This window comes from Gadus morhua, chromosome 14 (genome assembly GCF_902167405.1).
Source record: "Gadus morhua chromosome 14, gadMor3.0, whole genome shotgun sequence".
Lineage (NCBI taxonomy): Eukaryota > Metazoa > Chordata > Actinopteri > Gadiformes > Gadidae > Gadus > Gadus morhua.
The window spans coordinates 24,837,664-24,859,542 of NC_044061.1; the positions used below are offsets into that span (position 1 = coordinate 24,837,664).

The 21,879-nt window shown below is 49.0% G+C and overlaps 1 protein-coding gene across 3 annotated transcripts in view; it reads left to right on the top strand.

Annotated features, from left to right (window-relative positions):
- adcy7 (adenylate cyclase 7) overlaps nucleotides 1-21,845 on the top strand; it is a 55,884-nt gene extending 34,039 nt beyond the window's left edge. For 2 of the 3 annotated variants that reach the window (XM_030377798.1, XM_030377800.1), the window contains exons 7-27: nucleotides 156-267; nucleotides 790-917; nucleotides 1,442-1,600; nucleotides 2,756-2,888; nucleotides 3,382-3,570; nucleotides 4,102-4,145; nucleotides 5,423-5,482; nucleotides 6,318-6,395; nucleotides 6,795-6,864; nucleotides 7,511-7,608; nucleotides 8,206-8,290; nucleotides 9,773-9,910; nucleotides 10,051-10,146; nucleotides 11,237-11,439; nucleotides 14,351-14,462; nucleotides 15,645-15,803; nucleotides 16,173-16,319; nucleotides 16,863-16,970; nucleotides 18,091-18,205; nucleotides 19,785-19,909; nucleotides 20,587-21,845. In XM_030377798.1, coding sequence (XP_030233658.1) covers nucleotides 156-267; nucleotides 790-917; nucleotides 1,442-1,600; nucleotides 2,756-2,888; nucleotides 3,382-3,570; nucleotides 4,102-4,145; nucleotides 5,423-5,482; nucleotides 6,318-6,395; nucleotides 6,795-6,864; nucleotides 7,511-7,608; nucleotides 8,206-8,290; nucleotides 9,773-9,910; nucleotides 10,051-10,146; nucleotides 11,237-11,439; nucleotides 14,351-14,462; nucleotides 15,645-15,803; nucleotides 16,173-16,319; nucleotides 16,863-16,970; nucleotides 18,091-18,205; nucleotides 19,785-19,909; nucleotides 20,587-20,733 — 2,506 coding nt within the window. In that variant the 3' untranslated portion in view covers nucleotides 20,734-21,845. The remainder of the gene's footprint in view (nucleotides 1-155; nucleotides 268-789; nucleotides 918-1,441; nucleotides 1,601-2,755; nucleotides 2,889-3,381; nucleotides 3,571-4,101; nucleotides 4,146-5,422; nucleotides 5,483-6,317; nucleotides 6,396-6,794; nucleotides 6,865-7,510; nucleotides 7,609-8,205; nucleotides 8,291-9,772; nucleotides 9,911-10,050; nucleotides 10,147-11,236; nucleotides 11,440-14,350; nucleotides 14,463-15,644; nucleotides 15,804-16,172; nucleotides 16,320-16,862; nucleotides 16,971-18,090; nucleotides 18,206-19,784; nucleotides 19,910-20,586) is intronic. The other variant, XM_030377801.1, reaches the window with a different exon arrangement.
- The last annotated feature ends 34 nt before the right edge of the window (nucleotides 21,846-21,879 follow it).

Sequence of the window (21,879 nt, forward strand, 5' to 3'; positions counted from 1 at the left end):
TGCATTAATCAAAGACCAATAGTAGATGTTTCATAGAGCGCGGCAGGAGAGCAATGCACTTAACCAAACCACCGGGTTTCTGACGTTTTACTGTGTCTTCCTGAGACAGTCCTCCTCCGTCGTGGTAACGTCTGTGTCCACGGCTTGTTCCGCAGTATCCTCTACGCTGACATCGTCGGCTTCACCCGTCTGGCCAGTGACTGCTCCCCCAAGGAGCTAGTCATCATGCTTAACGAGCTCTTCGGAAAGTTCGACCAAATCGCCAAGGTGAGTTAATGATTGGAACTGCTCTGGAACTCGGTTATAATCGTTAAGTTTGGAAATATTAAGCTCTACATTTGCATTGCGTCATGATCAAATTCTCCTGCAACAAAGAAAAAAGCTCTTATTTGCATCTAATAATGTAATGAGGTATTTTTCATTCCAAAACCATATTGATAAAAACGGATGGTGTGAAATGTTTAGAGGATGTATCGTGGAGTATTATCTATATTTGGCCCAAGGGTCAAATATCTATATTTTATTCCAGGGTCATTTTGTCCAGTTAGAGACACTCAAAATGTATGAATCATGGCGTTTCCAGCCACATCAGCATCTTGGTAACGTACTTTAGTTGGATACGTTGAACACATTAAGCTTTGACAGTGAGCTTGTTGAGCATTAAACTAGGGTAGAATGTTTATTAAAGAAGCATTTTTTGTCACATTTGTTGATGGAAATAATGCTAACTCCTGTGCCTGCAGCTTTAAGTGTGGTCACCCTGTCTTCCTCTCTTCTCGCCGCTCAAAGGAGAACGAGTGCATGAGGATCAAGATCCTGGGAGACTGCTACTACTGTGTGTCCGGGCTGCCCGTCTCTCTGCCCAAGCACGCCAAGAACTGTGTGAAGATGGGCCTGGACATGTGTGAAGCTATCAAGTGAGTCTGGCAGCCTCACTGACTGGCTGCACTGTCATCGTAACGGCGTCATTCGCCTTACAAACTGGACGAGGAAGACTAATACTATCACAAATATATTAAAGCGAAACTCTTGAACTCGCCTGAGATCCACTTCTCGAACCACCAACACCATACCGACAGCAATATATTGTTTCTCTTTCTGCTGACAAATGTACTCAACGTAAGTCGTTTTGGATGAAGGCATCTGCTACATGCCCTAAATGTAAATCTAAATCTATAAGAGAATCACACGTTTGTCCTTGCTTTTCTCCATCCGTTAGATTATGTCAACGTAATGGATTATGTTCATAGCCTGATAAATCCCAGCCCTTTGTGGGTTTGGGGAATCAAGTAAAATCACCGGGACGCAAAGAGCACTAGCTGCTGGTGATGGAGGTAGGCTGTGAGGTGGCGGGCTGGTGTATTTTGGAAGGGAGACGTCAGCTGAAGGCAGGAACAACAGATTGCCTCAGGGCTGATGTCATGCCCCCTTGTGCCTCCAGGCTCGTGCGAGAGGTCACCGGCGTGGACATCAACATGAGGGTGGGCGTGCACTCGGGGAACGTGCTCTGCGGAGTCATTGGCTTGCGCAAGTGGCAGTTTGACGTGTGGTCACATGACGTCACCCTGGCCAATCACATGGAGTCTGGCGGACTGCCTGGGTAAGAGAAAGGATTATTTGCATATTTGTTTTTTTACATGTTCATCACGTAAAGTATTGCACTTTTGAGGCTCTGGAATTACACTGCAATTGAGCAAAATTATTTTTGGAAGAAATACATTACATTTATGTGATCTATTTACCCTTCTGCAAATTACTGTACTTGCTTTTTAAACATTTTGCAATCCATGTGACTTAAATACAAATGATAAACATTTAATTTGACAGATATAAATTGTCTAATGATTAATTGATACATTTTTATCGGAGATGTTTGAGGTTTCTGTCCTGCGTTAATGGACCTGCACCAAACAGCTGATGCATGTGGTTTCGCTTCCTGCCCGTTCTGGACTGAGTGTTTGCCCCCCTGTGGACTGAGTCTTTACCCCCCTGTGTTCTGAGTCTTTACCCCCCTGTGGTCTGAGTCTTTACCCCCCTGTGTTCTGAGTCTTTACCCCCCTGTGGACTGAGTCTTTACCCCCCTGTGTTCTGAGTCTTTACCCCCCTGTGGACTGAGTCTTTGCCCCCCTGTGGAATGAGTGTTTGCCCACCTGTGTTCTGAGTCTTTACCCCCCTGTGGACTGAGTGTTTACCCCCCTGTGGACTGAGTGTTTACCCCCCTGTGGACTGAGTCTTTACCCCCCTGTGGACTGAGTCTTTACCCCCCTGTGGACTGAGTCTTTACCCCCCTGTGGACTGAGTCTTTACCCCCCTGTGGTCCTTGTGTTAACCCCCCCTGTGGACTGAGTGTTTACCCCCCTGTGGACTGAGTCTTTACCCCCCTGTGGACTGAGTCTTTACCCCCCTGTGGACTGAGTCTTTACCCCCCTGTGGTCTTTGTGTAAACCCCCCCTGTGGACTGAGTCTTTACCCCCCTGTGGTCCTTGTGTTAACCCCCCCTGTGGACTGAGTCTTTACCCCCCTGTGGTCCTTGTGTTAACCCCCCCTGTGGACTGAGTCTTTACCCCCCTGTGGTCTTTGTGTTAACCCCCCCTGTGGACTGAGTCTTTACCCCCCTGTGGTCTTTGTGTTAACCCCCCCTGTGGACTGAGTCTTTACCCCCCTGTGGTCTGAGTCTTTACCCCCCTGTGGTCCTTGTGTTAACCCCTCCTGTGGACTGAGTCTTTACCCCCCTGTGGTCCTGTGCCGGGTTCAGCCGGGTCCACATCACAGAGGCCACCCTGAAGCACCTGAACCGGGCCTACGAGGTGGAGGAGGGCAACGGCCACCTGAGGGACGCCTACCTGAAGGAGATGAACATCCGCACCCACCTGGTCATCGACCCGCGGGTCAGAGCCTCATGTAGTCCATAAAGTTGTCCCTGATTTAGTCTCTGTAGCGCCACGCAGCTTGTCCGGATGGTCTCGCTAGCTGCCTAAGTAATGTTGGCTTCTCCATGGCCTTGATTTTTGAATAACTAAATGTTTCTGCACGTCTATCAAACGCGATTATTGATTCCCCATAGAGAGCTGAAGTATTCTCTTGTATGACTTTGTACTACACCCACGTTTGAGTGCCTTTGTTCTGAAATATGTGTGTGTGTGTGGTTGTGTGTGTGTGTGTGTGTGTGTGGGACGGTGTGGGCGTTCCTATGTGTGGGTGTGTGTTTGTGTGCGTGTTTTTTGTGTGCGTGGGTCTGTGTTTATGTGTGTTTGTGTTTGTTTGTCTGTGTGTGTGTGTGTGTGCATGGGGTGGGTGCGCGTGGGTCTGTGTGTGCATGCCTGTGTGTTTGGTGTGTGTGTGCGTTTGTGCGTGCATCTATGTGTGTGTGTGTGCGTGCAGTCCAAGGACCAGTCTCTGAACAACCGCCACGTGATGAAGCACCGCGTGAACGACGGGGTGAAGATGAGGGCGTCGGTCCGCATGACGCGCTACCTGGAGTCCTGGGGCGCCGTCAAGCCCTTCGCCCACCTCCAGAACCGCGACGGCTTCACCGCCGACCCCATCGGCAACGGCAAGCCCCGCTGCAAGGTGAGCAGGGTCGGATTCGGCGCCCTCATCCCCTGACAGCTCAGGGCAGGGGATGTGGTTAATTAATTGAGTGAAAATGGGGACAACATACAGATTCAGATGAAATGTATTTTTACTGATCTGTAGCAGAAGCACGCATGTTTTTAATAATGTATTTTAATTTGAATTGGAAATTGAATCATTGAGGATAAAACTATTTTTGAAGAGTGCCCTGGCCATGACAGGCAGCAGCAGCAGTCGACTACAGACCGTTTCAGACAGAAAAGCATCACTCCGTTTTGTACCTCAACAATAATGAAATCCCTGTAAAAATACGGGATTTCATTGAATAAAAGAGTAAATACAGAGGCTCTCAGGCTGTAAAACATGGACAGAGAGCTACTTTCATTCCAGTACAATAGACTGAAAGACATTCATTGCCACTGGGGCGACCGATAGAAACCACTTGAAAGACTCTGGGAAAAGGGTGTTGAGTGTTGAGACTTGGAACAAAAGTGACAGGGGCTTATTTGTGAATTTCTCCTTTTCTAGGACATTCCTTTGCACTCGGCTCCCTCCTCAAAGAACACGGAGAGGTAAGACCTGGGTGCTCATCTCTGCAGGGTGGGGGAGAGGGTGTGCATGCTGCTTCCCACACAAAAGGTTTCAGGACTTCCAGAGGTCTGTCCACAGACTGGGACAGGGGGCAGGTTTAGGTGTGACAGGGTCGTACACAGAGCTCCATGACTGACCCCTCAGTACGTACTGATGGTGTTGATGTGACCGGTACTGGTTTGTAGAGGTGGAGTGTTCTGCCGAGTTCAGGTTTACTGCATGCGTTTCAGAGGCGTTTCAGTGCCCGGGTTGGAACAAGGCTGCGTTGGAAACGAATGGACGTGTTGTAAAAGGCGTTATGCTTCGGTGTTTTACATGCTCCCTTGTTAAACGCCTGCTCGTCGAATACGCCTGCTGGTAAAATGAGAGGTCATCTTTCAGTTAAATCAAATGCTGAGGGACATGCTGACCTACTCAAAGACGTATCTGTGCCCGAGTAAAAGTTTAAAGCCTTTTTAAAATACGATTTTAGAATAGAGCTGGACTCGGGCCGTCTGAGCAGAAAAAATGCCTCTGCTCTCGTGTTCATCCAGAGCTGAGCTTCTGCCTTCTGGGGAGAACGCCGACCGACATAGTTGGGAAATAAGAAAATTACCCCTTTCAAGTTGTTTAGTCTGACCCGTGGTTAGTTGCCACAGATTGTTTCAAATTGGCGCCGCACATGCTGTGAACTAGGTTTAACGACGTATGCGTGTTCAGCAGTATGGATCCCTGTGCCCTCGGTCTGGTTCAGGAACCGGGTCTTCGTCCAAAACCGTCTCGTTAGATCCCTCCTGATTATCTTTGTATCTTTTCCCTTAACAAACCGTCTGTACTCAGACATGTGTAATCAGTCTTAATCAGTATATCGTCCCGAAAAACATTTATAGCATATCCACCCAAACAAAGGGGCTGCGTCTCGCTGTCGGGCCGCCGAGGAGGTGAAACATGAGCCCACTTATGTTCTCAATGTGCCGAGTTTGTTCGGATTACGGTGATGAGGCCCACGGCAGACTAATCCAATCAGTTCGACCGCTTTGATTGGTTTAACACTGACCGGCGATCGGTTAGGGAAAAACAGAGACGCGAGTAACTCCCGTCTGAGAGGAACCAGCACCACACACCGCCGCTGACCCTGCCTTGTCCCCTCGTTAGGCTCCTCCTCGCCGCTCGGCGATTCATGGGGTTCGGAAACTCGGCCCGACGGTTATTGGTTTTCCCATTTCTGGCGGTTTATTTTTAGTGTGCCGTGATGGACGTGTCATTGTGTCCCTGACAGCTTGGACGACTCTCCAGAGGAGCCCTTCTCCTTGCCAGCCCCCCCCTTCAGCAGTTCGAAGTGAGTCGGGACCCCGGACCCTCGGCGAGTCCTCTGACTCACCGCAGTAGTTCTCAACCTTTTCTCGGGCAAACCCATCTAACCAAACCTTGAGTCGAAAGCGACACGAAACGTCCTCCCAACCAGACCGCGCCCCCTGAGGTCAAGAAGGGTTGGATTTGACGTCAGTCTACAATTTAAAATGTTATTTTACGAGACTCTAGACGGGGGGCCTGCAGGTTTTAAAAAGGCTTGAGAACCACTGCCCTAGGGAGGAGGCCCCTGCTGTTCTAAGACTAATCCCAGTCCCCCTCTCACCGGGCTGGTTTCTCTTCCCTCCTCCCCCCTAACCAGAGCTACTCATGTCATAACAGGGGAACATGGCTGCTCCAAAGCCATCATAAACTGAAACCCTCTAACTTCCCCGTCTGCAGACTGACCCGCTTCTCTAAAACGACTGACCTCTGACGCGCCTGAATGCGTGTGTTTGTTTCTCTCCTTGTGTGCACAGGGATGTTTTCGTATGCACGCGGGAACCCTTAGTGTTTAAGGTGCTCGGTTGACGCGCACGGACATTGCCGGAACGCCACTGGCTGAATTCCATCGCACGTCTCCCCGTGTCCTACGCACGCTCTCTAAGACCTGGTGGACGCTGGTGTCCCTCGCCTTCCCCACTAATACAAACAGAATTTCTCTCGGACGGCTAGATAGCGGAGCTAACCAGGGCCGGAGTCACCTGCATGACCGTGATTGTGTTTGGAGCAGCCTCCCTGCTGGCCGGTGTCTGTCTACCCGCTGGTGGTCGGTGTCCGTCTGTCTGTCTCGCCCCTGATTGTGGCTGTGCTTTCCGGAGCAGGAACAAGTCCCAGAAGAGCAAGTTTGACGAGGCTCTGCACGACGAGATGACCACCACCATCGACGAGCTCAGCAGCAAGTAGGTCATCGGTCGGTCCTCCTGGCTGTCTGCTGCTCTGTCTTCCTGTCTGTCTGCTGGTCTATCTTCCTGTGTCTCCTGTCTGTCTTCCTGGCTGTCCGTTGGTCGGTCTTCCTGTGCCTTCGATTCGGTCTTCCTAAGTCTCACGTCGGTCTCTCTGTCTGGCTTCATTTATATCTTCCTGTCTTGTCTCCCTGTCTGTCTTCTTGTCTGTCTGTCTATCTGCTTGTCTGTGTTTATGCGCCTCTACATTTCTTTCTTTCAATAACGTGTGTGCGTGCTTGCATGTGCGCGCGCCTTCAAAGAAAGAAGCAGTAGCTTTCCTTCGTCCCTTTGGTCCTTGTTTCATTGGTCCTCCCCCTCCCTCTCACGGTCTCTCCCTCCACGTCTCTCTTGCAGGCAGTGGTCCAACTCTGAGGAGACCAGCAGCCTGGCTCTGTGGTTTCCCAAGAAAGAGCTGGAGAAGCAGGTATGTGGAACACAAGGGCTCACAGAGAGAAGGACGTCGGTTGTTGTCTTTGTCGGCGTGCCAATTTCCTGTGCCCTGTGGTAACATGGGTGTGTGTTGAAGAGGGAGAGTAGAAAGTCCAGCGGTTTCCCTTTTTGACCTTCGATTGTCTGCCTTGTCTTCACTCCTTTTGTACTCCTGAATATTTGACCAGACATAGTAGAGTGAATGTGTTGGTCTTTCCTCTTGGATTGAGTAGTAAACACTATGTGCTCTAGCCGCAGTAGTATGCAGTAGTATACAGTAAAATCCAAACACTACCTTTTCCCAGAGGCAACGTCGTCAGACCAACACAGGTGTCGCTCATTATACTAATTATCGCTCTGTTGCTTTAATCCTCAAGCTAAACCAGTTAAGATAATTAGCAAACCCACTTATTATGAAGGTCACTCACATGGACCATGGACCATGTGCCCTGGTAAAAGTATCAGATCCGCTAATTATGAAGGTCTCTCATGTAGACCATGGTTTTGTGCCCTGGTACACGACAGCATGAAAGCATGATAGCAGACCCATCTGAAGTGTTCTTTGTACCTTCTGAGCCCCATGACGCCGGCTCTGTGAACCCGGTCTATCGCCACTGATCTGTCCCCCTCCCCTGCTGCAGTACCGAGCCTTGGACCTGCCCATGTTCAAGCACTACATTGGCTGTGCCGCCTTCATCTTCTTCTGCATCTTCGTCGTTCAGATGTTCGTCTCAAGCAAGTGAGTATCGCAAGGGTTTGATTTTGTTAGCCCCAGCCAGCGGTCTATTTCAGTCTACTTCAAAGTAAGGAGCAATTCCCCCTCACCCCCCCCCCCCCCCATCCCCGACCCCTTTGTCAAATCATTACCCAGCTTTCCAAGCAGAGCAAATTTGCTCAGAGTGCCTCTGATGGCCTCCGTCTCTGTGCAGAAGCCTTGCAGTTACATCACCATTTGCGAGCATTCATAAAGTAATTTGAAAATCCATCGTGATGATGTCACCGCCCCATTTTCTGTGTTCTGCGGGCGCATGTTTCCTGGAAAAAGGATGCGCTAATATAGATTGCCTCCTCCTCTTTAAATGCTTTTATTGTATTTTTGCTATCCCGACAAGTTATTTATGCATTTAAAATCCATCAAAAATACATCATTAACGGTGATCACTGTTGTGTAATGGATCAATTATTGGAAAGGGCAGGATGATTACCTCTTTCCCCCCCGGGGATCAGTAAAGTATTTTACATTGTACCAGGGGTTTATTACCACGGCCGTTAAGAAGGTTTCTTCCTCTTTACTTGAGACGCTGATCTCTGGTTTTTATGGCATTTTCTATCTCAGTTTCAAGTGGCCATGGGTGGCTTTTGGATTCTTGGCCTGTTTATTACTGTTGATTCTGGCCATCTGCTTCGCAAGTCATCTACAGGTCAGTTCTCCGTTAAATTACACTTTATTTACTTTTATTGATCAATTTCCAATTTCCATGTGTCTTCATTAGACAAGTCAAGCCACACCCTGAGTGTGTGTGTCTGGGTGGTTGGGTGTGTTTGTGTGTCTGTGTCTCTGTTTGTCCATCTGTCTGTGTGCGCGGTGCATTGTTTCCACACTTGAACATTGCGTCTTCCCTCGTATTTCAAACTAGGGCTGGGCGATTAATCGAATTTTGATAATTTCATTCAATGTTTTATAGAAAGTGCAGAACAGCTTGATACATATTATTTTAGATTTCGCCCCAAAAAATGTGACAATTTTTTGTATTTTTTTAAAGTGACATGTCAAAGTTTTTTCCTGGAGAGACATGCTGAGTAAATACATCATGTTTACAAACTCGAAAAATAATAGTTTGAATAATCGTGATTTCAATATTGACCAAAATAATCATGATAAGGATTTTTTCCGTAATCGAGCAGCCCTAACTCAACTTTTAGTTTAGAAGCACAGACTCACAGCAGGGTCACAGAGGTGAGCAGCGAGAGCCAGCCTGCACAGTTTCTCCTTGACGCTGGTGTGTTTTCCTGTACGCTCACATGTGCCAGCGACCAGGCAGGGCGCCAGCCTTGGTATGGTCGGCCTGTAAGTGGAAACATGGACGCCGCCAAGTCACGGCATCGGCTTTCATTGCGGCCGAGTTCCACTCACTGAGCCTAATCCTCTACCCATTGGACCACAGGGTCTGTCATCGTTTACCCCCCACTCTAAATAGTAAAAGGCGGTATGGATGTAGGCCTTCACTCAGGGGAAAAAGCCTGTGCTGACTCACCCACCCAACAGGGTAGTTCATCAAGATTTCTCTTCCTCGCCCCTCTCCCTTCTCGTTTGTTTAATTTAAACCAAGCTTGAGTCTCGATAAGATCAGCCAATCGGATCATCAGGATCCTTTCCGTGAATTATTTGGTCTAAAGGGAAAAGAGAACATTAAGAGGCCTACCCCGGGATGATGTGACGAGGCTAGAGATGTCCCATATAATCTTTTCCTTCCAGATAGTGATTCCGATTCCTTAACTTGAGTATCTGCCGATACCGATTTTATACCGATACAGCATCTAGCTTTGTAACTACTAAAAGCACTTGTTCTTATTGAAGGGTTCTCTTACGATGACCAATTCAATTTATAATCTATAATTATACATTTGTATTCTTCTAATTAAGCGTGAGCATCCATGTCTTTCCGACCTGGCTCGAACGCACGTCGGTCGGAGATTTTCTTTGCCTGTGCAGTAGCTAAGCTAGTCAGGCATTGGTAGCGGATCAGCGCAAAGACTACTCGCCAATACCCTACACATTTTAGGCAGTATCAGAGGAATTTCCGATACTGGTATCGGTAACGGAACAACTCTAGTCGAGGCGTCCCGTGACGTGCGTTGAAACGTCTCCCTGCTCTTCACCGTCCCGTGCTCCTGTGTTCCAGCGTCTTCTCCCGGAGAAGCTGTCCAGTTGCCAGTGGCTGCCAGCCCTGTCGGAGGCCGTGGTGAAGCGGCCAATCGTGCGCCTGCCCCTGGCCACCCTGGCCACGGCCGTCATCGTTCTCCTGGCGGTGTTCAACCTGGTAACGCAGCGCTCGACGCCCGCTGGCTGACGTCTCTGCCAATCAGAGCTATGTCGCTGTCCAGAGCTCAGATGTCCGCCTTAAGGCCTGCCGGCCACCTGTCAGTCATCCTGTGTTTGTTGTCGTTCTTTGTCCCGCAGTGCTTCATCTCCACGAACCTCGCGGAGTGCAAGACTGCCGGTACGAACGAGTCCAGGCAGCAGGAAAGCCAGGAGCAGGACCTCTACTACCTGCCAGTGAGTGAGGGCTTCATCACACACACAATGCTCCCGATGACGGCGGTTCCCCTCCATTAATCAGCTTGTTGTTATGCAGTGCACCACTCGAGATGGCGGTCGAGGGTGTGTTGCGTTAATGTCAAATCCTGTGGCGGGGTGGCCGGGCTGTGGACGCCAGCGCATATCTATAACGATGCTGGTGGGAGCCAGGAACTGTAGCTAGCCAAAGTTAATGAGCCTTGACACACTGCTTATTACTCTGCCACACTTGGGGCATTAGCTTGGAGGGCAGAGCGGGTCAGCTGGAAACCAGACGGTTGAAGGTTAAATCCCTTGACTCTTCCGGGTAAAATGTGTTGAGTAAGACTTGCTCTCACTTGAGTGATTAGCCAAGGTAGAAAGACACTGTGTCTGATTAATGTGGCCTAAGATGAATCTATGAATTGGTGTCATTGTTTGATGAACATAGGATTAGCAGTAGCAGCTGCAGTCCCCTTAGCCATCCTTGGAAACGTAACGGTAACTGTGTCATAACACCAAAAGCGAAGCGAATATTTGCATGAATGCCTCTCTTGTGAGCAACAAAGTTGCTTTCCTCCAATTCATTCTCAACCATGGCCGAGATTAACAGCATTGCGATTCTTTACTTGTTGTTGAAGTACCAGAGATGACGTTTACTGGTTCATAAAATCCTCCGGAGGCGGACAAAGCTTTCGGCCGTGATACTATATTTTATATTTATATTATGCATATGAACTCCAGGAGTCCGCAAACGGCAACAACCAATTCTCCTGCATGTTGCCGTTTAATCTGGAGTTCAGGATTTGAACACTGATAGGCCGTCACAAAAAAGAAACAAGTAAAATTCGCAAAAAAGTTCAAATATTTAATCTTGAGCGAGTTGTTTGCGCAAGTAGAATCACGCGTAATCGGCGCAGACCAGGTTTTCATTCATCAATTCGCGCCGCAGGTTTTTCCGGCGAATAAAGTCCTCTCTATTGGTGTCTTTGTATTGAGTTTTTTATGGATTGGCGCCTCTCCTTAATTTTTTAGTGTGAACGCACTTTAACAGCGCCTGTTTTTCTGCTCCCCACCCCCGCACGCTTAGTACTCCGTGTTCTGCTGCATCCTGTCCCTGATCGCGTGTGGCGTCTTCCTGAGGGTGAGCTTCGAGCTCAAGGTGCTCTTCCTCACGCTGACCTCCACCGCGTACTACATCATCATCCTCAGCTTCCAGCAGAGCCTCTTTACGGCCTACGGGAACATCCTCTACGACAACGCCACCGGTGGCAACTCGCTGAACTGCAGCAGGTGAGACTGCAGTCAGGTTCTGATGCATTGTGGCCGTTGGGGGGAATGAGAGCCAATCTCGTTGTCTGCTTGAGGATGTAGAAAGAATTTAGAAAGTGTTTATTTGTCCTACACTACAGAGTTGTAATTGCCTTACATTCGATTTAGAAAAGTGTTATCATTTGAACACTTTCTTATCTTGATTGATTGCTGCATTCTATCAAAAAGTAAGGATAAAATAAACCATCTGTATGCATCTAAAAATCTGAAGGTAATAAGAATGGAGATCTTGGTAACGTTCTCCTCAGCCCCCACAAGGAGCAGAGCCACATTTACATCACTGATTCAATGGGGTTCCATTACCATCCATCACAATCCAGCCACTGGCTCCCAAATGATGGTTTGACTGCTATTACCTCGGCCCCTTGTGTTCAACGCTGTGTTAGTGCTCCTGAAGTGGGAAGATGAAAAGCCGTTTGCTCCCGTCCAACGGGCCAGAGACCTACAGCACTTGTGGCTATTTGAGAAGATCAGAGAGAGAATGATTCCCTCCTGGTTCATCTCACGTGTCTCAGAGGAACCAGCTGTATACCGGCAGAATGCCCTGGCCTGGACCTCAATGGAGTGCAGCCACTTACACCCGAGTACAGTGGAACTACGCAACACACAAAGACTCTTTCTTCCTTTCTCTCTTTCTCACGGTCGATCGTTATATCTTTCCTTCTTCCTCACGTTTGATCTTAGTTTGTTTGTTTGTTTGTTCCATTGTCATTTCTTTCTTTCTTTCTTTCTTTCTTTCTTTCTTTCTTTCTTTCTTTCTTTCTTTCTTTCTTTCTTTCTTTCTTTCTTTCTTTCCTTCTTTCTTTCTTTCTTTCCTTCTTCCTCTCTTTCCTTCCTTCTTCCTCTCTTTCCTTCCTTCTTTCCCTCTTCCTCTCTTCCCTTCTCTCAATCAGAAAGCTTGCCCATATGATAACACACACTGACATGTGTTCAGATCGTGGTGCACACATTAAACAAAGTGGGCTCTTCCACAACAACAAATGTGTTTCAAACCTGGGTGTTCAGCAGCTGGAGCGCTGCAGGGAATACCCTTCAGAGGTGCTAAGGGGTGGTGACGGACCTACGTACTACAGTGGGTATGCGTATACATTAGAGCTGTCAGTTAAACGCGTTATTAACGGCGTTAACGCAAACCAAATTTAACGGCGTTGAATTTTTTATCGCGCGATTAACGCAATTATTTTATAAAAAAAAAAAATAAAAAAAAAACTTTTTTTTTTTTTTTTCTTTGGCTCAAAACAAAGAAGCAGTAGCCTGACCGCTATGTTCAAATTACATTTGTTCAAAGCAGTCGTTTAATTGCACTATAGGCTCTTTTTTTGTATCGTCCTGTTTTGATCAGTGTATATGCCAATGTTGTTATCAATAAAAAATCATTTGCACAAGGCAAGCCGATGCACTTCACCATGTTGATAAGAGAATTAAAATGAGAAGAATTATGGGACAAAGAATAAAGGGATATTTAGCATAGAAAAATAATTTGCGATTAATTAGAGTTAACTATGACATTAATGCGATTAATCACGATTAAATATTTTAATCGCTTGACAGCTCTAGTATACATGCATACACTTACCGACATGTATGCATAGATACGAGGTGGAGGCAGGTACCCCAGCTGGGTTAGTGTGCGGTGGAGCAGCACCGGGCCGGTGGGGTTGAACGCTGTGCTGTGACCCACAAACAAGACTCAGGCGTAGGCGTTGGGGGAACCCGGGCGCTGCAGTGTTGTGTGTTGAAGGCACAAGCTTACCACATCCTCCACTGAGCGTTTTGCTCCGAGTGCAAACTCTCTCTCCCCCTCCCTCCCTCTGTCTCTCTGTCTCTCTCCTCTCACTCTCTTTCTCTCTCTCTGTCTCTCCTCCTAGCTCTCTGTCTCTCCTCCTCAGTCTCTGTCTCTCCTTCTCTATCTCTATCTCTCTCTCTCTCTCTGTCTCTGTCTCTCTCTCCTCCTCTGTCTCTCTCTCCATCTCTCCTCGCTATCTTTCTCTCTCCTCCTCTCTCTGTCCCTCTTTCTCTCTCTATCTCCTTTCTCTCTCTCTGTCTTTCTCTCTGTCTCTCTCTCTCTCCTCCTCTGTCTCTGTCTCTCTCTGTTTCTGTCTCTCTCTCCTTCTCTCCTCGCTATCTTTCTCTCTCCTCCTCTCTCTGTCCCTCTTTCTCTCTCTATCTCCTTTCTCTCTGTCTCTGTCTCTGTCTCTGTCTCTGTCTCTGTCTCTCTCTCTTCCTCTTTTTCCGTCTCTCCTTGCTATCTTTCTATCCTCCTCTCTCTGTCCCTCTTTCTCTCTCTATCTCCTCCTTTCTCTCTGTTTTTCTCTCTGTTTCCCTCTCTGTCTCTCCTCCTCGCTCTCTTCCTCTATCTCCTCCTGCTGTGCATAGATGTGTTTGGATGAGGAGTGCTGCTGAGAAAATATAATTTAGTTTAAATTAACTTTCATAAATAAGTCTGTTCTGTTGGTGCGGAAGCACAGTTGATTTTTAAACATCTTTTAAAAGTTGGGGGAAATTGAATTGGCTTAACAATTCTCCATAAAAATGTATCTCCTGAAAGGATTATCTTATTACCAACTTAATTGCCCCCATCCTTCCGATCCATGAGAAACTCTGCCTTGTCGTCCAACTCTCAAGTGTGTGTGTGTGTGTGTGTGTGTGTGTGTGTGTGTGTGTGTGTGTGTGTGTGTGTGTGTGTGTGTGTGTGTGTGTGTTGTTCAGAGGCTGTGTGTGTTCAGAGGCTGTGTGTATTTGTTCAGAGGCAGTGAGTGTGTCCAGAGCCAGTGTGTGTGTGTGTGTGGGTGTGTCTGTGTTCAGAGGCTGTGTGTGCACAGGACGCTGTGTCGTACTCTTACCTGAATGCGTTGTTTTATTGCGGGGTCAGCATCACCGACGCCATTCGACTGGAGGAGCTGGGGTTGGTGAAGCACCCCCAGGTGATGAGCTGCATCTACATCACCCTGTTCCTGGTCACCATGCTCATCATCTCCCAGCAGGTAAGCCTCCCTCCTCCCTCCACCTCCCTTCCTCCCCCCTCTTCCTCCCCCATTCCTCCCCCCCCCCCCCCCCCCCCCCCCCAACCACTGTCCTCTCTCCACAGACCCAGGGGGAGGAAGAGAAGGCCTTGACCAGGCAGGAGCGGCACAGAGAAACTCAATTAGCCACATCCTGTACGCTGATGGTTTTAAACGCATTAGACGCTCCCTGTATTGTTTCTGTTTGGCTACGATAATGTCCTCCATGATGTGCAGGATGTGTGCCTATAATATGTCGGTGTTCAACGTCTAGCCCCGGAAACCAATAAGAATCGATTTCTAGTTTGGGTTTGCTAACGGTTGAAGGTACAAACTTGGGTCACTCGCCTTTCTGGGATCGTTTTGGATTCTCCGTTAATCATGCTTTGAGCTGCGTTAACCCTCACCCAGCATCAGAAGTCGATGGCAGCTTCCTGAAGCTGTGAGCAGCAGTGCTTTCACACCCCCTGCAGGGTTAGAGTCGAGGTGTCCCTGAGCAAGACACCTAAACCGCCTTGCATGGTTGACTCCGCCGTCGGTGTGTGAATGTGTGCATGAATGGGTGAATGTTGTGAGGCAATATTGTAAAATGCTTTGAGTGACCATTGGTTAGAGAAGCGCGGTTTAATTGCAGTCCATTTACCCTTTAAAGCCCCGCAATGTTTCCCATGGCCGCACGGCCCGCGCCCATGAAGTTTGAAACTCGTTTATGTGCGCCACCGCCCCGTGGCTTTCCGCGTGGCGGCAGCCCTCGTAGCCTCGAGGAGCGTAAAGTGGCCCTCAGTCATCGATCAGGAACGCTTCCAAGGTCCGAAGCTCCCGTTGTGGTCGCCGTTATTCCTGCGCTACATTTATACGTTTGTTTTTGGCCGTTAATTGACAAAGCACTTTTTTTGAGATATGATCCAATCCCGTCTATTTCTGCTCAGAGCTGATGCTTCCTAGCCCCGGCTCTCTGAATGAGTCGTTGTTTCTCTGAGTGGGTCGTTGGGCTCGAGGCGTTGAGGCGCTTTTGTGGTTCCCCACACAGAGGTCATGTAGTACAACCTCGCTCCCTCTGCTAATTCTGTATTTTTCCCCCCTTCCTCCCTCCCCCATCCCATCCCCCGGTCTCCTCCCGTCCTCCCCTGTCTCATCCCCCCCTGCCCCCCCCCCCCCCCCCAGAACGAGTCGTGCTTCCGGCAGGACTTCCTGCTGAAGAACAAGAACCGCACGGAGCAGGAGGAGATCGAAACCCGGGAGAACCTCAACCGCCTGCTGCTGGAGAACGTTCTGCCGGCGCACGTGGCCGGCCTGTTCGTCGGGGAGAACAAGAAGAACGAGGTGGAACCTCACGCACATGAGCACTCTCACGCACTCACCTCACTCAGTGGCACAGTCTGACACACACTCACCCACACACTCTTACACAGTCTGACACACAAGAGTGCTGCGCTATTACTTTGAAGGATATCTGCATGAAAGTCCTCAAAGGGACATTTTCTCCTTTGACCCCTGGATGGTCAAAGGAGAAACCCTGAACCTTGACCCTTGACCCTGGCCATCCAATTTAGAATACATTCCTAGCAGCGTCTAGGTTCAACTTAGTTTAACTTATTTCTCCTTAAGTGTCATCGTCTTCAGTTTCTTAACGCTTGCGCTGTTCCTGGAAGCTGACCCCCCCCTGTGGCGTGCCTTGCCCTCTGCCCCCAGGATCTGTACTACAAGTCATACGACTGCGTGTGCGTGCTGTTCGCCTCGGTGCCGGACTTCAAGGAGTTCTACACGGAGTGCGACATCAACAAGGAGGGCCTGGAGTGCCTGCGGCTGCTCAACGAGATCATCGCCGACTTCGACGAGGTGCGTTCACTGGCGAGACTTTGGAGTACTGCAGGGCATACTCTGATGACCAAAAAATGCAAATAAAACTTAAAACTTCATCCTGAGCATGTTTCAATTCTGAAAGCTGAGGAAACTGTACTGTTGAACCGCTGTACAAATGTCTATCCCATAACAAGTAGAAAGGAGAATCCGTGAAATTGATGTTAATATTTCTGAATGGGATTCCCTTCTTCATGCTCTGTCCCTCCCCTGGCGTTGTGCTGCTTTTGGGGGGAGAAATTTGCCAACAGTTGAATGAAGCCCATGTTTTTCACTTAATTGTGAGGTTTGCACCGTTTTAATAATCATGTTAACCCAAAAAGAATTCCCTCGAAAAATATGTTTGGTGCCGGTGAAGGGGGTACTCAACTGAAACAATATCTTAGAGGGGATACACAAGTAGAAAGAGTTTGAGAACCACTGACGTGTGGCGCCGTCTGCGGAGTGCGTGGACGGGGCACGATGCCCGGGCCCAGCACATGCCTCACATTTAACTCCTTCTGATTGGTGCCTCCCTAACAGCTGCTGTCAAAGCCCAAGTTCAGCGGAGTGGAGAAGATTAAGACCATTGGCAGCACCTACATGGCCGCCGCGGGCCTCAGCGGCACCCCGGGCCAGGAGAACAACCAGGTAGTGGACCCCCCCTCCCCCCCTCCCCCCGCTCAGACCCGGATCAAAGGGTCCTCAAGATCCCGAGGGATCCTCAGCTGTCGTTTTCCTTTGGGTGTCAGCGGTCACCGCGACACTGGGGTCCTGGGTCTTTTCACCACGCCTCTTGGACGTGCAACATTTATCTTGTGCGTCATGAATACCTTTCAGATGAGATGGCGACAGAATGAATTGAGTTGTCTGTCTTTCAAATCCCTCCGCCATGCCAACTGTTCTAAGCTGCTCCCATGATAGTCCCCTCTCGCGGTCATACAGCCAGTAGCAACGTTAGCCCCGGTTTAAGTCCTTCTCTCTCATCGTCATGCGTTCTTGTCTATTTATTAATGTATTGGGATCCTCTTTGTTTAACACCATGACGTCAGCTTGAGGTCCAACACATAAATCTCATGCAACAGACTATTCTATAAACCACATACACTCAAACATCACGTTACGAACGAAGATCCAATCATCTGATCAGAAGACAATACAACAAAGAGAATCGGAAGCGATCATGCTGATCATCCACTGCTCGTTCGCACAGTACACTCTTGGTTCTTCTGTGTGGGGCTGTCCCGGTAAACGACCCACCTGACCGCTGCTCAACAGTCGGTGGATTCCTCCAGGTCCATTGGCCCCCTGTTGCCCAACAGGTGGTGCGGGGCAAGACATTCACAAGGGGTGGAAGGGTTGATGTCTGCAGGACATAAATCTGTCACTCTAAAAGTGTCCTGGCACAAAGGTTAACGTGTGTGGGCGCACCCACCCACACACGCACCACCCTAGGGTGGAAGAGGCTCAGGAGGTAGAGCGGGTTGACCAGAAAGTTGCTAGTTCAATCCCCGGCTCCTCCTAGCCGAGTGTCGCGGTGTCCCTGAGCAAGACTTCGCACCCTAAAGGCTCCCGACAGGCTGGCTGTGGTCTTGCGTGGTTGACTCCGCCGCCGGTGTGTGAATGTGTGTGAGTGGGTGAATGTTAGGCAATAATGTAAAGCGCTTTGAGTGACCACTCGTTAGAAAGGCGCCCCTATAAATGCAGTCCATTTGCCCTCACACGCGGTAGATCTGGCCCGCTGTTCCTCACTGTCACTCTGTCCTCCCAGGACCGCGAGAGACAGCGGGCGCAGATCGGCAACATGGTGGAGTTCGCCATCGCCCTCATCGGCAAGCTGGACGGCATCAACCGCCACTCCTTCAACAGCTTCCGGCTGCGCGTGGGTGAGTCGGGCGAGGGGTTCCGGGTCCCCTGGGGGGGAGGGGAGGGGTCATTAACGCCACCAACTGCTGCTCCGAATGCCGAGCTGGAAACGACAGATCGGGTTTCCATGGCAACCTGGCGTATCGTGGTATTGAGACCGCATCAGTCGGGGAGGGGGGGGGGGGGGGCGGCAACACAATGAGCTACAGAGAGGAACGGGTTGGAGATTGGCAGTTTGTTTTTACTCCCTCGCCCGGCCAAGACTGGGAGGGGCCGGCAGCCCGGACTGCTCCCTCGTTCAAACTGGATTCCGAGACTGTGAAGCAGCGGTCGTAGCTTTGCATGGGGAAGCCATGAGACAACAGAGGGTGTTAAGTCACAGTTGGCCTTTGGATGGGAATGAGAGAGCAGGAACACAAAGAAGAAGAGGTGGTAGCCGAACTGGAACTGCCAAACTGTACCAAACACAGCCCTATAGTCTCCTATAAAATTGACAAGTTGGCCTCCGGGTTTTTTATTACTTCTGCAGCTACAGTCTGGTGGAACAAGTGGAAAATAGAAACAAACTGTCTTAACAGTCTTAAAAAGCATGAGACTGAATCTTTAGATATGTCTCTGTTAATCTTTCTTCGTTATATGCGACTACAAAGGAGGTTTATGCTTGAGCTAGCGTTGTCATGAAGTCAGACCTGGCCTGCTCTCATTCCCTCGCAGTCTGCAGCACACTTCATTTTCAGCCTGTAAATAATTCCATACAATGTATCTTCTCTTATCACCGACAAAGTTGCGTCAAAACGCACGACAGCAAAAGACATTAATTTCCCCTGAAAAGGTTGGCTGAAGGTCGTTTTTACTGAGAAGAGGCAGCACTGACGTCTTCGGAGCGATGTTCTTCTGTTTTGCGTTTTCGAGTGGTTCCTCTCAAACACAGCATATGGTTTAAATATTTGGCACGTAGTTGCTACCCTGAATATATTTATATAGAGAAAGGAGTATTCTATTCATCCCAAAACCAAGGAATATATCTGAATGCATTATTTTGGGCCGTTGGGTCCAACTATAGTCCTCTGCAGCAGATGTAACCTGATATTCCGTGGGTTATTAAGTAATGTTTCATAAATGTTGGGAACTTTCTTTCACATGGAAAAAGGAGGAACCTACTTTCTTCTGTCACTGCACAACAATCCATCAATGATTTAATAAATATAATTATACATTTGATTTATATAGCGCTTTTCTAGATACTTAAAGACTCTTTACAGACTTAACACAAAAATAAAATAATAGAACGTATGTTGGTAAATAGATTCAAAAAAGGAGGAAGGAGAGAGGAGGGAAGGAGTAATGAGGTGAAGGCGATCTTGAAAAGGTGGGTTTTGAGGGCCTGGTTAAAGGGAGTGTTAGCCTGTGGGGTGTGGTTGGGGAGGGAGTTCCTGAGGGAGGGGATGGCCACTGAGAGGGCCCTGTCACCCCAGGTCTGAAGCGTTGTCCTGGGGGTACAAGTTCTGTGTTTCTGAGTAGTGCTTCACTAGTTCAGTTTGTCTTCATCTGTTCACTGAGGTTGGCTTCCTAACCGTGCGCGGTCCCCGGTCTGGCCAGGTATTAACCACGGGCCGGTGATCGCCGGCGTGATTGGAGCCAGGAAGCCTCAGTACGATATCTGGGGCAACACGGTGAACGTGGCCAGCCGGATGGAAAGCACCGGAGAGCTGGGCAAGATCCAGGTAGGCTGACTCCCGGCGCACCAGGAGAGTGGCTCTGCTAGGCTGAAAAATTCTTCTGACTTCTAGCAGACCGATTTGTGCCAGTGTTTCTAAAAAGAAAGTTGGTGGCTTTGGTTGTTCTTTCCATTACTGCAATAGGACATTAAATTAATTTAAATTTCATTTGTACAACCCTTAATCACCGGTACAGTCTCAAAGGTCTTAACAGGCCTTATATTTATGAACCCCGACCCCAGAGGGCAAGAAAAAAGCTCCCTAAATTAGACATCCGCCTTTGTTTTAGATGTATTTTTATTAAATAATCCTGTTAAACCGAGTAATTTCCATTGGATGCCTGCAGCCTTTAGCACTGATAACACATATGACATATTTAACTGAGTGACTTTAACTTCTTGAACTGACCTTAGCTGTCAGGCACGGCCCTACCATGTACTTCTGTAACAAGCCATGATTTGATGGAATGTTTGGTGAAGAGTACGTTATGTCCATAGTGCTGTTTAAGCCACAGAAAAACAGCTGTCAGCAGCACATGAACAAACCTGGTGGAGGTCCTCATGGTGTGTGTGTGTGTGTGTGTGTGTGTGTGTGTGTGTGTGTGTGTGTGTGTGTGTGTGTGTGTGTGTGTGTGTGTGTGTGTGTGTGTGTGTGTGTGTGTGTGTGTGTGTGTGTGTCCCCAGGTGACGGAGGAGACGTCGGCCATGCTCCAAAAGCTGGGCTACTCGTGCGAGTGTCGCGGTCTTATCAATGTCAAGGGGAAGGGAGAACTCAAGACCTACTTCGTGTGCACCGACATGTGCAAGCAGCAGGGCGTGGGTCTGAGCTGAGACCCCCACACCCCCCACACACACCCTCCGCCTCCCCCCTCTCCCCCCCCCCCCCCCCCCCCCCATACAAAGGACTTACCTGTGTGACCGGAAGTACAGGCAGTGCCCAGCTGATCAAAATGGTGTTAGAGGGAAGACTGTGGCTTGCTTCACCGGAGGGACTGGATGGACGGTCACCGGAGCATGTCGGCGTTGAGCGGGGCTCAGCGGCACTGGGTCAAAGGTCAGGGGTCACTGGGGACTTGGGGGTGTTGAAGGTGTTCACGCCGGAGAGCTGTACATAGCGCTCTGCCGTCTTTGCGCACACAGTCCATTCGTGTACCGTCACATCTTTCTCCCCCTCCTCCCCCACCCGTTTACTCGAGGTGGCCTCTGGAAAAGGCCGGTCTGGGAACGCACCCGAGACTGGATGGGACAGATGGGAATGTTGGAGCGCCGACAGCCCTGTGAGGGGGCCGTACGCAAGGATCCTGATAGGATTGTATGTTCTGGGAGACGTCCTTTTTCCTGGTTTGGCTTCCTGGAGGAAGGTGGACTCTGCCCTGTTACTGTGTAATGGTCACCACGTGTGTGCCCTGGTCTTTTATGGTCTGTAAGATACTGTACATAAGCGACGCCGCAAATCAGAAACAAAAAAGGGAAAGGTTCAAGTTTAAGGCGAATAAAGTATCAAGTTTCATGTTAAAAAGTGTTATTGTGAAATAACCATGAAATTCTCTTTCCTTCTCATCATTATTCCAGCCGTGTGGGGTTAATGGATGATTCACATCTTCCCCACTTCACTGCTTAGACACTGGATCTTTATAACCAGCTCTGCATTACGAGGTGCCGAGGTGCATGTGGGTCACCTGCTTGCCGCTATACAGATACGCCAACACAAGACATCATTCAAGCACCGCTTTGCCTCTCTGTGCCCGAGCTGCATCCCGGGACTGGGACATGGTCACCACCAGGTCTGCTGTGACGCCTCTGCTCGCTCTGTGCCTCTGAAAACCTGCCTTAGCGTTGGACCGCTATCCGTCTGTTGTCGTGATTACTGCGATGGTGTTGATTGTTAACTGGACTTCATTTTGTACAGCTGCACAAGGTATTAAATGGTTTTGTAAGTCTGATCGAGTGTCTTGCGAAATAATTGACTCCACTAGA